Below are 17,198 nucleotides of genomic sequence, written 5' to 3' on the forward strand. Positions count from 1 at the left end.
ATTTATTTATCTTCTCATCAGCAACCTCTTAACCAATTTGAGCCAAGTTTTTCTATTGGAAATTTCTTTAATGCCATTCATAAGACACAAATGCTGTCAAGAAAAAATATAATATTTTGCATTGTGGGAGAAAATAAAAACAACAATCAAAGTATACCAAAACTTTGAACAAGTAAGAGAAATTTTAATTCCTATCTTAAAATGTTAATAAATTGCATGCAGACGTTTGGCATAAATTAGTCCAAAAAAGGTGCAAAGATAGCCTTTTTTCTGCCTTTGGTTTTTTGGTACAAAGATGCAGTAAGAGTTGGCTGGTAGTAAAGTTACAAGCCCCAAAAGATGTTCATAAGACTTTGAAGCAAGAGTAGCAGGGCCATAGCCTTTGCAGTGACTCCCCTAAGCACAGCATATATGAACCACTAGCATTCTCCAACTTCCATGCACTAGTGGTCTTCAATCAGCCTTTGTTAATGCTCTTTGAACGGTCGGGGATTGAGCTTCCATTCAGTTGCAAATGGCAGTAACTACAACAGACTAAAATAATTATTCCTGTCAAAACTTGATTTTGCTGCATAGGGACAAAACCAATACATTTGCAATCTCTTTGCTAGTGCTCCTCAACTGTTAGTAACTCCTCCACAACTAGATACACTACTGCTGGTACTCACTCTGCTGCAGTTACTTTGATCCACCACTTGTATATCATAGGCTTTTGAATACCTGCAAAGCAAAAGATTTAGAGCAGTAGCACTTCATAAGCAGACTGTTTTGCACTTGTAAACTTCACTTTATTGCAGCGATTATGAAAAACAATCTAGAGAATATTCTAGTTTATGAAATTCTGAATCCTCCATCTATTGAGCCAACCATTGCTTCAAAGAGGAAGGACAAAATGAAATTGGTTCCATGGGTCAAATCTGACCCAAACCATACAGACCGAGCAAGACTGCACTTTGGGAATAAATAATCAAAGCACACTTAGTACAATCCACTATGTTTCATTTCCACTAATCTGTTTTAATGGCCATGTACTCTTGCCAACACTTCCACACAAAAACACATACTCAAAGAAAGCTTCAAGCTCCGCAGATTTCTCCATCTAAGAGCCATGAAACTCTGGTGAGAATCCATTACCTGATCCCTTCCAACGCATGCAGCAATTGGTAGGCTATTTTGATCATATATCATCTATGTGTTACATGAGGCCATATCAGTGTATCAGTTGAAATTTGAGCAGCCACTTCAGGAGAGTATAGCTCCCTAACCAGGTCCTGTTTCCAAGTCAAAGAAGCTAACTTCAAATACTTATTAACAGAAGCAGATTGTTTCGACTTCCTTAAATATAATACAAAAAAATGTAAATACTTCAAAGTATGAAACATAATGCATCATTCTAAATAACAAAAATAATTAGAAAGTTTTTGAGAAAACTTAAATTCTAGAAATAATAAAACAACGGTAAAAACTAGAACAGGAAGCCTTACCAATCCAAGTAGGCTACCTTCTCCAATTTTCAACCTTGTCAGCACAGTTGCTTTCCTGCTTGAATCCGATTACTGTAATGATGAATACGCACCAGATGATATGATTAGCAATTTATAGTTAAGTCTGTTGTATGGGCAGAATTCTCTACTGTCTACTGTGGTCTTTTACTTCTAATTCTACTTGAGTCTCTTTGACAGGATATAACTTAATTAAGTTACAACTTGGAGATAGGTCTCTTGGTTTGTTTCATCATGTGAAATGGGCACAGTCAGCTTTGCCAGCTCATGATCTGAAATGGGCATGGACAATTTGCAATGAATAATTTAATTCAGAGCAAAAGTTTTTAAAAAGGTGGAGAAACTGTCAAGTACATCAAGAGGCAAAAGCACAAAAGTAAACTTACATAATCAAAGAGCCGCTACATATTAAAAGAAATTTAAACTGTTAATATTACAGATTAATGAGGAAATTCATGTCGCAGCACCCATTTTCTTTCAAACTACACTGATATATATATATATATATAACTTATGAAACTCCTAAATGTCTTTTTTCTTATTCCTTTTCCTCGGGTCCCCCCTCCCCCCACCCCCCACACGGGAGAGAAAATATATAGCAACAAAAAGTAGAGAAAGAAGGGATTGCAATATTATTAAGGTCTCACCGATGTTTCTACACAGGCATTACTTAAGACAATAACATGTATGATGATTTCCTTACATCGCAGAATAAGAGCAACACATGGCTAAGGCCATTATATACTTACTATTCAATGCTCTATTATGGTAGATCATTGATTCATCGTAACATGTCCAACAATCGAGTAATATATAGTTGTTCATAGCATTGTTTTGGTAATAGATAAAATTGGAATCAAATGCTTTTTACCTTGAAGATTGTCTCCTGCAAGAGCTTTTTATATAGTTGGTTACTGCACATCGATGAACAAGCTTAGGTTCCTAATGAAGATAGCTTAAGCAAATTACCAAAACATAACTGATACTATGGATCAATCAATTACGTACAATGTTGATGATATTTGGATATATCCAGAACTCGGTTGAATGATTTGGTCAACGATTTGCATATCTTTACATTAATTACTCATAAAAGTACATTATGATCAAGCTCCTATTGTTTGAAATTCGAACATTCACTAACTGAGATTTGGTTCTAAAGTTTGTTATATTATGAGAATTACAGTAACGATGTCCTCAAACATGCTAATACAAATGATTTTAATACCTTTTATAATTGCCATCCTACAATAAAATAAGAAAAATTTCAAAGAAAAAGAAACAAGGATAGCAAAATCAGCTGAACTCTTAAACAGATAAAGAGCATTTTCTTTGGTTGAAGGTTATTACAAAACCATAGAAGATCTTCTATAAGGAAGCTAGATGCTTTTTTTTTTTTTTTTTCTTTTGGTGATAAGTAAGAATGTTATATATACGAACGGCTACTCTATGCATAAAAAACATAGAGCAAACCCAGAAAATACAAGAAGAAATAAACAGAGAGAAAACATAAAAGAAAACCAGACAACATTAATTACAAAAGAGAAAGAAAACTAAGAAAAGAAGGGAGAGAATCACTAGTCGTGAGTCCCCATGCCCAAGACCAATCAAAAAGAGTCTCACTAAACGAAACAAGTATTTGATCACTAGAACTATCCAAATCCTCAAAAGTATGCTGATTCCATTCCTTCCAAATACACCATAGGATGCACAGCAAAACTAAGTTCCAAATCTGAGACGAATGCTTCCCTAACCAATTCAACCAGCCAAAAAGCAAATCTGTGATCAATCTAGGTATAACCCAAGACAAACCAAAAGTTATTAAGGCAAAGCCCCACAACCGATGAGCCATCTCACAATGAAGAAGTAAGTGGTCTACCATCTCTCCACAATGTCGGCACATAATGCACCAGTTTACAAAATCCAATCTCCTCAATCTCAAGTTATCACTTGTTAGGATCTTATTCCAAGCTACACACCAAATAAAAAAAGAAACCCGTCTAGGTGCCTTTACTCTCCATATACCTTTCCAGACTAATCGTTATAATTGTGATCTATGCATGAGTTCACATATATAATATTTATAGACGTAATAATTAATTCCAATTATAAGGTTTGCAGTGGCATACATATAGGCAACAAGAGTGCAGATTTTACGCTGCAATCTATTAGATCGAGTGAAAAGCAGAAGCATACATGCATGCAGTTGTCTTCCCTCTTGGCCACGTGACAGTTTCTCCTCATGAACAAGTCCAACAATCCTACATCAATGGGGCAACCAACACAAATTACTGAACCAAAATTACCCTAATTATTGTTTATTTTATAAAACTATTTTTTCTTTTTCTTTTTTTTTTTGGGATTAACAGAGTACCTTCAAGAATGGGGATGATTCTTTTACAAATTGAACCAATCCATAAGATTTAATAATACGCATATTAAATTAACTAGGTGTACTACAATGTGTTATTTGATCAAGGAAACATACCAGATGAGAGCTGGAATAAGTGCCAATAATGAAGCTAAAGCATAGCTAGCAAAATTATATTTTGAAGTTAAACTTAATTAAGTAAAAGTGTCCAAAGGAAAGAAAAAAATATAGTGCAGCAATCAGCAAAATTTTTAACAGTGACTTGTGGATAGTCAAGAGAAAAAATTGATTAAGAAAAAAGGACAAGTTCAACAATCTTTAATGATTCTTTTGTTGTAATAAGTGCCAATAACAAAGATAAGCTGCAGCTAGCAATATACTATGTAGAATTTAAAATTAAATCAAACATAAGTTCAAGTATATGCCAAAGGAAAGGAAAAAAGATGATGCAGCAACCAACAAAACTAAGAGTAAGAAGAAAGACAATGACTTAGAGGTAATCAATTCTTGTATGAGTGAAGTAAGGGGCAAATTCTCTGTGCAACGGTTTTTCAAATCTTGATTTTGTACCACACTTCTGCTTGACACATTCATTTTTGGAGAAGCAGAATTCTGCAGACTTCAGCACATGCCTCCCTCCACTCACTAACTCAATACCAATAAAACCCCCAAAATACAAGATACAATGAAATTGAAAGATTTAAATACATGGAAATTTGACATGGAATCAGCCAACACTCTCAGATCCTAACACAAACAAAATGGTACTTAATGCTTTTAGCTATGAAGATTGTCTCCTGTGAAAGCATCTTAAATAGTTGGTGGTTTCACATCTATTAACATATAGGTACAAGCATCATAGGTTTCTAATGAAGGTAGTTTAATCAGATTAGAGGAAATTTTGCATTTCCAAATTATTTTCTCATAAAAGTAAGTTATGATTGAGCTCCTCGTAGTTTGAATTTAGGAACATTCACTAACTACGATGTGATTCTAAGATGTGATTCTAAAGTTTGTTGCATTGTGACAATTACAATAACAATGTCCACAAAGTTTCTAACATGCATATAAACAATATTTTAGTAACATTAAAAACTGTTGTCCTACTTTAAAATAATAAAAATTTCATAGCAAACAAAAATGAAAAGAAAAAAAAGGAAGAATACAAAAGTCAGTTATTCTCTTTTTTTATTATTTTTATAGGTAATAAAGATATATATTCAAGAACACTACCTTATGCAAAAAAACATAAGGCAAAGAGAAAAATACAAAGGAGAAAATACAATAGAAATGAAAAGATACTAAGTACACAAGATAGAACTAAGGAACATAGGGAGAGAATCACTAGAGGTGAGTCCCCAAGCCCTAGACCAGTTAAACAAAGTGCCACTGAAAGAGGCCAATAGCTGGTCATCCGAGCTATCCATGTCCTCAAACGTCCTCCTATTTCGCTCCCTCCAAAGACACCACATCAGGCATAATGGAGCTAAATTCCAAATGCTAGACAAATGCTTTCCGGGCCAATTCCACCAACCGAATAGAGTATCCGCAACCAATCTTGGCAAGACCCAAGAAAACCCAAAAGATCTAAACACCAAACTCCACAACCGATAAGCCTTTCCACAATGAAGTAACAAATGATCCACCGTCTCCTCATTATTGCGGCATATGATACACCAATCAACAAAATCCAACCTTCTACCCATCAAATTATCACCTGTAAGGATCCTATCCCATTCAGCAGTCCACACAAAGAAGGAAACATGCAAAGGAGCCTTAACCTTCCAAACACCTTTCCAAGGAAAAATAATGGGCAAGGGAAAAATAATGATCTCCCCATTATTGCAGCACATGATACACCAGTCAGTTATTCTCTTAAGCAAGTGGAAAACATTTAACAAATGGAATTACTCAAGGGAGGAAGCTAGATGCTACATCTAGCTAAACTATTCATGCTTGTAATTTCCAAGTACTGTGACCAAGTTGTATTAGCATCGCTATCTGAGTGCAATCTAGATAATAGTTCACATATATCATATGTAATGACATAGTACTTAAACTCAAATAATACTGTTTGCAGTGGTATGCATATGCTATTGTTGCACTTTGAAAAATTTTAATGACAAAGTACAGGCAACAAGAATGCAGAAATTACCCATGAATATGACAGATTGAGAATCATGATCATAAAATCAGTTGCGCTTGTCTTCTTGACTCCTAGCAGTGTGACAGTTTCTCCTTGCCAACAAGTCCAATAATCTTCCATGAATGGAGCAACTGGCACAAATAAGTGACACGAATCACTGAACCAAAATGACCCTATTCGCTTTATGTTGTAAGACGCTGTTTTATAATTTATAAATTTTGCTTTTGGATTAAATCACTCCAATCAAAATAACCCTAGTCACCTTTGAAGTATGGGGAGAGTTGGAATAAGTGCAAATTATGAAGCTAAGCTGCAGTTAGCAAAATACTATTTAGAATTTAATATTAAACAATAAGACAACATTACAAGTATATATTAAAGGAATGGAAAAAAAGATAATGCATATACCAACAAAACTTAAATTAAATTAAGAAGAAAGACAATGACTTATAGGTAATCAAGAGAAAAAATAGGAATTAGTTTAAATTCATTGACTTACAGAGTATTTGAATCCAATTGTCAAATTCCCTCAACCTTCTAGGTCACTTTCACTAGATTCCGGCCAATCACTTAGCTCCTTATCACATTCCAAGTACTCACTTGACTCCTCAGAATCAAAGTTACCATGGGTTGTAAATTCTATTAGCCTTTCAATCCTTTTTGAGTTTGGTACATCAATAAAACTTCCTTCCCCACTGGGCCCAGCCCCATCATAATCATCACGGCTTCGCTTGACTTTGATACCTTCCACTACCATTGTGGAATTGTCTAAATTATGATGGGGAACATCCAAGCCCTCGTAAGGAATGATGTAGTTGCTACTTTGACCCATAGTTTGGTCGAGATCTTCTTCTATGTCTTTTGTGTATACCAAACGGACCCTGCACTTCTTCACCACCAAGCCTGAATTAAAGGTTTGAATTTTAATGCCAATCTGACTAAATCCATCCGCATCACATTCCCAAGATAATTTTTTTGAAGGTTGTTGTAGCATTGAGGAAACATATAAAGTAACCAAAGGTGATCTGATAAAACCTCAGGAATATCGCTAATGCCTAGTAGAGGATTTTTGTCATTTCCTTTGGTTTTCAAATAAAATCGAAGTCCAAGCTAGTCATTGATTTAGTGATGTGAAAGTCCGGGTGAACAAAACACAGCGCAAATAGCAATTCCTATCCACTCATTACACAAATGAGAAGGTTCTTTTATATTCACTTCACCCCCTATGCTTTGATGACTAAACCACTCCAGAATTTCACTTCTAGGAAGAACAATTTCATATCTAGAATATCGAGGAGAGATTCCTTGAAACATTCAAAGCATGATGTTTAGAACTCTGAGAGAGAGAGAGAGAGAGAGAGACCTGAAGGGACTTTTCTGTCACTGCAAAAAACAAGTCAATGATGCCTTGATTATCAACCAATTTGAAGCAATTCTCAAGAAAGAGAGATGGTTCCCATGAATCATTTGGTTTTACTAGATCTGGTAACATTTCTAGTGAGATTCAACCACTAGCCTCAATTAGCATAATACTTGATGGAAGATTTGGCAATGATTTAAGATGCTTGTAATCATTCAACATCAAGGGTTTTAGATGAGATAGTTGAGTCAAGCTACTTGGAAGGCAAACAACATTATTACCACTTAGATTTAATTTTGATAAAGAGAAAAGGCAACCAATATCATTGGGGATTTCCTTGAGATTAAAGTAACTTAGATCCAATTCGGTCAAAGAACCCGCTAGAGAAGGCAATAGCAAATCCATGGGATTGAGTCTTCTTGGCATTACATAAGAAAGGAGCTCATTCCAAGGCCTAGTAGATAGGCCTTCAAGATTTGTTAATAGACCAACGGAAGAAGGCACCTGTCTAATAGGAGTTTCACTCACATCAAGCTCCTCTACAATTCTCATTTCTCATCTTCTCTTGCAGTTTGTCAAGTTTTGAGCATCCACTAAGATCCACATTTTTAAGCAACTTCAAATTAAAAATGGTGCGGGGTAGATACACAAGATTTTTGCAATCTCTTAAATTCAATGAAGCTAGACTAGTCAAATGCCCAATTGATGTGGGTAGTTCTATAATAGCAGTGCCATCCAAGTGAAGCCCTGATACATGTTCCATCTTTCCCACGAATTTTGGAATTTTATTGACTTTTAAGCAACCAGAAAGAATAAGAATCTCAAGAGACTCCATTTCAAATGTGTTTGGAAGACTTTCAATGCTTTTGCAGCCTTTAAAATTAACAAGAGTAAGCTTTTTATGGGCTCCCATTGATTGGTGAACTGTACGTAAATTTAGACAACCTTCCATAACTAATTTCTCAAGATTTGGGACTTTGTTGAGGTCAGGGGTTTCGATCAGATTTTGGGATTCGTTCAAATGGATGAATTTCAACTTGTCAAAAAACTGTTAGATGGTAAAAAAAACCAAAGTAAAAAAAATTAGCTTCTACAAACCTTACAAGTTCTAAAGCTTTAAAAAGGAAGTTTTATATGGTACTTAAGTCCCAATCTTACCTTTGTTCCTGTCAAGAATCGTTCAATGTTGTTACAGCACATACGAAGTCCAACAAGCTCGTTTGGAAGGAGATCTAACGGCAAAAATTTTGAAGTATACCCACTCCAATCCAAAAACTTTAAGCCAAGGGGAAGATGTTGGGGGTAATGTAGAAGATGAACATTATGAATTCCAAGTAATTTAAGATTATGCATTTTTGAAAGAGCTTCAGATTTCCAATGTGCCTCTCTCGGTTCAGGCAACTTTAGGACTATGCCTTCAACTGCTTCTGTTTCCTAGAAATAAGAAAAAGGGATTTGTGAATTGAAAGCTAGAACTAATATATTTTAAATTGAATTGAATAATATAATAGGGTTTATACTAAGTTCTTTAAATGACCTCTTACCGTATTTTTTGTAAGCACATTGTCAATGTCCTTATACAACCACATTCTACTACACTTCCAAGGCTCTTTACGACACTCTTGAAGAACTATGTATCGACCCATCTCTTGTAGTAAATCATGCATCCACAATTTATTTCCTTGCAATTTTACCAGAGATTTATCAAAAAGAACCCTTAATCCAATTTTAGGGTAAAGATCAAGACAATATAGTATTTCTTCTACAAGATCTTTGACTTCGTTATTAAAAAAACACGCAATATGTAGGAATATTTCCTTCTCTGTTTGATGTAGTCCATCAAAGCTTATTTGAAGTACATCTAGAATTTCTCTTTCAGGATATTCCTTAAGCCTACCTAAAGCACTTTCCCATTCAGCAGTACTTCTCTTGAACAAAAAAGAGCCCAAAACCTTAATGGCTAAAGGAAGACCACTAGCATATTGTACAAAATATTGGGATAGTGTTTGATAACCCATGGCAGGATGGTCTTCTCCAAAAGCTTTCAAACTAAAAAGATGAAGAGCTTCATCATAATTCAATTCTGTAGGCTCATATATGTCATCTACTTTATGGGTCAACAACAAATGCTCATCTCTTGTTGTTATGATAACTCTACTACCTCGACCAAACCAATTATGCTCCCCTGCTAACTTATTCAATTGGTATAATTCAGTTACATCATCAAGAATGAGAAGAATCCTTTTATGATGTAGCCTATTCTTGATCACAAGAACTCCATTGTCCACATCTTGTATATTCACATAGCTTTCCATTAAGAGTTCAAACAAAAGTGATTGTTGCAATCGAAGCAAACCACATTTTTTAGAAACTTCCCTAATATTAGGGATAAAACTACAAGCTTCAAACTTATTGAAAAGTATACCATAAACAACTCTAGCAAGAGTTGTCTTACCTATTCCACCAATCCCTCGAATCCCTATAATGCGAACATCGTCCAATCCGATAGCTAAAAGTGACATCAATTTATTCATTTGAGTGTCTATTCCTATTAGGCCCTTGGTGTCTAATGAGAATGTATAATTCAATTTATGTAATATCATTTCCACAATATCTTGGATAAATTCTGCCTCAGGCCTGCAATGACGTGAGAACAATAAACAGTGAATCTAAACCTACCATAAATTGACCCAAAATTATAAATTTAGTAGACATATGGCGTTTAGCTTACTTGGTTAAGACTAAAATGTAGAAAAATAAATGCAACTGAATGCTACAAGCTAAAAATAAGAAAAAACTTACTCAAATAATATTATGTGTAACCACATATTTCATTTTAACAATACACTTAAAGAACTACCAATACAAGTATTGTGTTACCATATTGATCATTTTAACAATACAATTTAAGTATTTAACAATAAAACTAGGTTGACCAGTCCTTGAACTTTTTTCTTTTTCGAAATTTACATAGATAATTGCATTTGAAGGTTGTAGAATTTATATCTTCAATGGTTGGAAGATGTTTGGAGCGGGTATATCCCCTGCCCCGGGGATTTTTATTAAAAGTTAAGTCTTTAAAAATTCTTAATATTGTATTACAATTTCTAGTTGAGCTTTATACAATTCAACGGGAAAAACTGGTATCTAATTTGAACTCATGGCGTTGAGAACTTAATTATATATATATATATATATATAAAGAGAAACTGAATCAAGAATCTCCAATTTATTCAATTCTCAGAAAGTATGATGTTTTTTTTTTTTTTTTTTTACTCTTTCATTGATATTTAAATATTAAAAAAAAATCAACTTATATTGAGCTGGCCCTACTCATTAGTTCCAAAATTTTTGGGAGAAATGCTTAATTCTTGTTGTTAGATGTATTATAAATAAAAATATGATGTCCTGTTATAAGTATTCATAATGCTTATCTCAAAAAAAAAAAAAAAAAAAAAAATCATATGCTTAATGCTGTAGGAAGAGTTGTTTGAAACATTTTAAATAAAGAAATGTTAAATTAAGTTACCTATTTTGTAAATGCCATCCAGAGATATTGGCAACTTCTTTCAAAGCATCTTTCCACCTTTGCACCATCTTTAGATTCTTCTTAAAACGGATTTCGTGTTTAACAAAGGCTTGAGCAATGTTCCTTTGTATCCGTATATCAGATGGATCCACTTTGTAGAAAATTGGCAAAATAACCATTCCCATCTCTTTCTTGCATTCAACAATCTTTGCAAGTTCCTCCAAACACCATCTCGAAGATGCATAGTTTCTTGAGAAAATGACAATAGCAAACTTCGATTCTTCTATTGCTTCAAATAGATCTGAAATAGGCTTTCCTCTCTCAAGTCGTACGTCATCCTTGAAAGTTAAAATGCCCTTCTGTTTCAAAGCAAAATATAGATGGCTCACAAAACTGTTCCGGCTGTCCTTGCCTCTAAAACTGAGGAAAACGTCATATTTCCATGCTGCTGTTGAAGGACATGATGACCAATCTTTTTGGGTACTCATGAAAGCTGCTGAAAATATACCGGTAAATATTGAAACACAAAATAGATTTTTTTTTTTTTTAAAAGTAATATCAATTAAGACTGAAGAAAAGAAATTAAAAGGAAAGATAAATTAGAGAAGAAGAAAACCATTTGATGTGTATTTTTCATTTCAAAGAGGGAATAATATGAGAGAAATAAATGAGATGGGTGTGTGCAAAGTGAAAACTTACTTATTTGTGAAATGGAATTGCAGTACTGATCGTGAAAGCTAGAAACCCTCTTGAAACATTAATTCCCTCCTTAATTAAGGAATAGGCGCTGTAATTTCACACAGAGGCCTGGGGACTCAACACAAGTATTTTTTGCGTTTTTGTTTTTAAGTAGAGTGGAGTAGGCGTGCAAGGTGTCCACTCCTTCCTAGAAAATTTTAGCAAAATGATGACCCAGTGAAGTTTAGCTGATCAATAAGAGAAATGTTATATTACTGCAATTTCACAACAAATTGTAAGTTGTTATTTGGTAAAAAAAAAAAAATAGTGATAGGTTCAGATTAGAACCAATATTACCTAAGTTTTGTTGCTAATATATTATGTTCCTAAAATTACTTAAACAATAAAATTAAAAAAATGCTAAAAATACTACAAGTTTTACTTAATGAAGTTTACAAAGATTTCAACCATTTTATAACTGAATTTTGAATTGCCTATTTTTAACTGGTAACAATTTTGTTTATAAGATCAATATAGTAAAACTTGTAGTACCTATAATACTATTCATAAAATTATAGGAACATATCTAATTTTATACTCAATTTCATACTTATTTGTGCAGTAGAAATGACGGACACTTTATGTCCACTATTGATTACATGGAGTCAGTGGCAGAGTCAGGATTTCAATTCAGAGGGGGCAAGATTCAAAGACTATTTTTAAAAAGGCAAAAACAACATCAATTATATAAGAATTCGTTTAGAACTTGATTTGGACTCATTATTATACTCAGGATTTTCCATAATTTTAATTAAGTACAAATATATATTTCATATCGAAACAAAAATAACCAATTCATAGTTACAAACAATTAAAGTAAGAGACTAATCTAATTACATAAAATTTAGATATCTAATTTGATTCCTTAAAATTTAGATATCTAGAATTGTATACTTTTTATTGCTTTGATTGCTTTTAAATGATATGTACAATTCAAATTTTTTGTTCTCTATTCTTCAAAGTATTTAAATTTGGGTTCGTAGTAGAAACCTACACCTAGAGTTTAAAATTGAAATGTCTCACAGTTGGAGGAGAGAGAAGATAGTGGAGGTTTAGGGTCTGAGACTATAGTACAAGGACATTATTTAGTTTTTTTTTTTTTTAATAAATTATTTCGTATAAAATATTAAAATATAAGACCTACCATCAATTGAAAATTTATGAAATAAAAAAGAAAAGAAAGTTGAGATAAATATTCCAAGAATGGTAGTGACATGCTTAAATCTGGGACTTGATAAAAGTTTCTTTTTTAAACCAAAATGATGTAGCATGTTTTAACAGTGGCGTCAATCATTCAATTGCTATGTAAGCTTTTCACCTTTTCTTTTTCGGTAACAGGGCTATTTTATTGACTGCATTTTTTTTTTTTCTTTATATCAAAGGGGGCAAGCAGGTTAAGCATTTAATAGACCTTTTGTTCACTCCTGCAGGTAAGTACTATGAACTTTTTTTGGGTGGAGCCAGGGGGCAAGTCCTCCCCCCCCCCCCCCACCAACCGCCGCCACCGACTCTTCCACCGCCACCGCAATCGCTACCGCTTTAAGAAATAATATATCCTTTTTGTGTGCTTCTGCTTCTGCTTTTGTGCATCAGAACATAAAACTAGGACAAGAACTTCTATTACAAGAAAACCACACAACAAATTCGTGCAAACAGAAAAATAGAAAATTTCCAATACATTCCAACACAAGTACATTCTATCCATTCATGAATGCTCTGAATCAAAACGAATGGATGCTCTGAGATCAAATGACAGAACTTTTCATTGAGCAAGAACAGCAAAAAAATTATTGCATCTAAAATAATAAACTGAAAGAACAAGAAAAAGAAATCATTGACCACATTGCTAGTTATCTCAGTTTTGCCCCCTGAACCCCCAAGCTGAAATGGAAAATAAGGGACACCCGCTCCAGCAGAGAACAAAATATCCATCCTTTTCTTTGATGTTATACCCAAATCAAAAATCCCAAGCATGTAGATGAAGAAGACAGAGACAACTGACCTGAAGTGGATCGGCGGAAGAGAAGTTCTCAGCGGCGTGGGTCTGAGGCTGATCGGCGGCTTGGGAGTTCGACTAAGTGGGTCGGTGACGTCGAGCTTCGGTGGCTGTGACGTTGAGGATCGAGAGCCGGCGGCGGTGAAACAGAGGGGTAAGAGTTTGAGAGAGTGAGCTTGAAAGAAGATGAGACAGAGATGAGAGCCTCAGAGTGAGTTGAGAGTGACACTAAGAGAGTGGCACGGTGTGAATAAAAGATTACGTTTAAATCCGACTTGAGAATAAAAAATTATATTTTTTTAGCTCACAGCTACGGTGTACAGTCATACATAACTGTGCACGTAGCTGTGCGTAAAAATTTTTACCTTTATTGTGGATTTTTGTGTTCGGGTAGAGTTAAATAGCTCCATGAAAAATAACTGAGATGTGAGTTCTCTTACAAGATGGTTATCAGAATATATAAACCATAAAAAAATAATAATAATAAAAATTAAAAAAAAAAAAACTTTGGTACAAATTTAACTTTTCAGCATGAAATATAAAAGTGATTTAAAAAAAATATAGTGGAGGAAAAGTGATTTGAACCCATATCTCAGTTAGAAACATCCAAAAAAAAATTTTGTTTTTGTTTTTTAAAAATTTTGAAAAACACCAAAAGCATCGGTTGACTAACAAAAACCTTAGTTCCTTTTACTGTAGAATATAGCAGTTTCTCCATTAAATTTCCGTGATATGTACTTTGTCCCTTGTGCTATTGTTTTTCGTGAGTTAAACGGGAAATTTGAATTAAAATTTTCTTTTTGTCCAAAGCCACATTAAATTCGTTGTAGTGCCCATGTTATTTTGCTATAATTAAAGGGATATTGAAAATATTGAATTTATCCATAACACTATTGTGGGAATTTTACAATCCCAGCTTCAAAACCATAAACGGTTTTTTTTTTTTTAAATTCCATATGGATATGGCAACACACATACCATCTAACACACATGAAATTAAGGATCAAATTTAATAGATTGTAATAATTTTTTTTTATAGGTTAGGCCATTTTATAGTTGTACTCAGGTTATATAATGTATTATAAACTTAGTTTAAAACACTATTGTGGGGACATAAGGTCCAGTAATACACATCCACCTCTTTGTATTGGACCAGAAGCCCATATCGAGGCCCATAATCACACATGAGGAAAATAGTGGTGTTCATGGCAAGCCAAGGAATCATGCCAAGGACAATTCTGTCCTCAGCTAGCCAAGGCCGAGGTACAAGTAAGTACAGGCAATCTTCCAAAGCACGCCAAGGAAAAAGCAAGTACAATAAGTAAGCATGCTGAGGTATGGCGGTAGAGCAATCCCAGGAAAAGCTACTGCCTCCACATTACATACATTGTAGCTAACTTCCTGGTCACATTTATGTGGAGGAGACCCTTAAACAGTATTGCCTTAGTCACCACAACTCACAAAGGCCAGGAAGGGGTGTCTAATAGGACAGGTGCTCAAATGGAGGTTTAAATAGTCGACAAGTGTAAGGTCAAGATGGTTCAAAAAGGGTTATATAAGGGGAAAGACCCTCCATAAAAGAGGGATCGAATTTTACCAGAGAGAAATACTGTAGTAATCTAAACTAACTCTATAACCGTTGCTTCTAATACTCAAGAAATAATAAGTTAAAGCTCCTCGGACCATTGCCGAGGATGGAATAACTTGCCTAATTCTACTTTTGATTCACTTTTTCAATTGTTGTCACACTCACCTAGCCCAGTTCTTCTATCCACTATCTACAAATTTGTTGTATTGGGCTTGTTAGGCTTGAACTCATTCCTCCATCAAAAACAGTGTTCAAATCCGGCCCCTACAACTATTATTACTATTTTCGTGTATGTTCTAATAAGTATTACTGTTTACTCAAAAAAAAAATTTTAAGGACCAAATTTTCACATAATGTAAAAATTAAAAACCAAATAAGTAATTTATCAAAACTAAAATGATGCATCCATTTAATTTTACCAAAACAACACAAATTATATCAGATTTTCATAAATAAAAAATAAAAAATATATATGAGATTTGCAACAATTCCCGAATATGGTTACAGTCAACTTTTTTCAAATAATAGTACGAGAAAAACTTTTGTAATTTGCCAATCACAATTGGTAAGTATAAATTGTATCAGAGATAAACAAAAATGAGACACAAAATCCAAGAAAAAATATTTATGTTTCTCCCCTTTCCCTCTGCTTTCTCATCATCCAAATAGAAATTGAAACACAAACAAAGGGTATGTTTGGCAAAAATTATTTTTGCTAACTTATTTTACTATTCAGCTTATTTTTATTACTATTCATAGGTCTTACTGCACTTTTTGATACTCTTCATGGGTCACATTGTATTATTTTAGCTAATTTTTACTTTTATTTACTGTACTTTCAACAAAATGTTTTCAGTTTCAACAAAATAAGCGGATCTCAAACAGACTCTAAATATATATATATATATATATTTTTAAAGAAAGAAGAAGAAGAAAGAAAACAGAGAATTCACACAAAACACTGCATGAGAGAATAGAGAGACCTTGAGAGTGCGGACCACGTTGTCAAGGTCAAGGAGACGAATAGGCTTGAACAAACAATTGGTGGTAAAAAAACAAAACTTTCCGTGTGCTTAATTTAAGAAAGAAAGAAAAAAATAGAGAGACAATAATTGAAGAGGAAAACTATTATAGTAGGATTAAGTTGGAGAGTTATGGAAAGTTGTAGGAAGTTTTGTGATTGGAATTGCCTTTACTATTTATTATGTATTATCTTTGTTTGATTTTCTCTTACCTACCCCAATCCTAAAAAAATCAAAGTTGTCTTTTTGAGTTTCATTATATCACCCAATTTATTATTTTTCTTGATTACTTGTTGTTAGGTCCATTTGGTAATATTGTTCCAGTAACGTTGTTTAAATGTAGTAAAACTATGTGTGGATGAAAAAGTATTATAAAAATATATGTTGTGTTGTTTAAACAACGAAAACTATTGTTTAAACAACACAATCAAAAAGCCTAACGAAAATTGTGGTTTAAACAATATAACCAAAAAGCCCTGGTTATTTAGAGTTCATGTATTTCCATCAATGTCAATAGTAGTATACCAATTTGCACTGTTGGGAAGTTCCTGGTCGTTTCTAAATAGATTTTATGTAGTTTTTTTTTTTTTTTTTTTTTTTTTTTTTTTTTTGGATGGGTTGTGATTTTTTTTTTAAAGATAATTTGGGAAGGTCGCATTTCACTCCGTTTTTTTGTCAGGTTTGAATTTTTTGTCTTTGTTTTTTGAGTAGCAGATAAGATAGAGAATAGTACAAATTCTATAGAACAAAACAGCATGGTCACTCTAATTAGTTCTGAGGTTTGGTGGTGCTGTTGGATGCACCACAAGAACAAAATCTACACGACAAAAAGAGTAATGACTATTTCTATAACGTCACATGAACTCTCTCACAGAGTTGTCATTACTCATTGGTGCCAATCATGCCATGATGCTCAAAGTCAGAAAGAAGAAGGACAAGTCCAAAC

The 17,198-nt window shown here is 33.7% G+C and overlaps 1 protein-coding gene across 16 annotated transcripts; it reads right to left on the reverse strand.

Annotated features, from left to right (window-relative positions):
* Window positions 1-163: 163 nt before the first annotated feature.
* Window positions 164-13,891, reverse strand: LOC112006495 (TMV resistance protein N). 16 transcript variants are annotated; one of them, XM_065767057.1, is made up of 11 exons: window positions 13,649-13,891; window positions 10,909-11,401; window positions 8,924-10,016; window positions 8,538-8,813; window positions 6,282-6,329; window positions 6,029-6,150; window positions 3,699-3,763; window positions 2,374-2,416; window positions 1,485-1,556; window positions 1,135-1,271; window positions 164-720 (listed from the first exon to the last, which is right to left on the reverse strand). In XM_065767057.1, exons 2-6 carry the CDS (start codon window positions 11,394-11,396, stop codon window positions 6,091-6,093), a joined length of 1,965 nt encoding a protein of 654 aa, XP_065623129.1. In that variant the 5' UTR covers window positions 11,397-11,401; window positions 13,649-13,891; the 3' UTR covers window positions 164-720; window positions 1,135-1,271; window positions 1,485-1,556; window positions 2,374-2,416; window positions 3,699-3,763; window positions 6,029-6,090. The 16 variants fall into 16 exon arrangements, with proteins under 16 accessions (XP_065623129.1, XP_065623131.1, XP_065623133.1 ...); XM_065767059.1 differs by having other exon boundaries at window positions 2,374-2,444; XM_065767061.1 differs by having other exon boundaries at window positions 3,632-3,763.
* Window positions 13,892-17,198: the final 3,307 nt, after the last annotated feature.

The sequence above is a fragment of the Quercus suber genome, unplaced genomic scaffold, assembly GCF_002906115.3.
Source record: "Quercus suber isolate HL8 unplaced genomic scaffold, Cork oak 2.0 scaffold_768, whole genome shotgun sequence".
NCBI classification, from domain to species: domain Eukaryota; kingdom Viridiplantae; phylum Streptophyta; class Magnoliopsida; order Fagales; family Fagaceae; genus Quercus; species Quercus suber.

Bases quoted from the DNA above. Each gene is read 5' to 3' on its own strand.
- LOC112006495 (XM_065767052.1), bottom strand. From the start codon at position 11,396: ATGAGTACCCAAAAAGATTGGTCATCATGTCCTTCAACAGCAGCATGG. The intron at 8,814-8,923 runs GTAAGAGGTCAT...TCTTATTTCTAG, and splicing joins ATGTGCTTACAAAAAATACG to GAAACAGAAGCAGTTGAAGG. The intron at 8,428-8,537 runs GTAAGATTGGGA...ACCATCTAACAG, and splicing joins GATTCTTGACAGGAACAAAG to TTTTTTGACAAGTTGAAATT.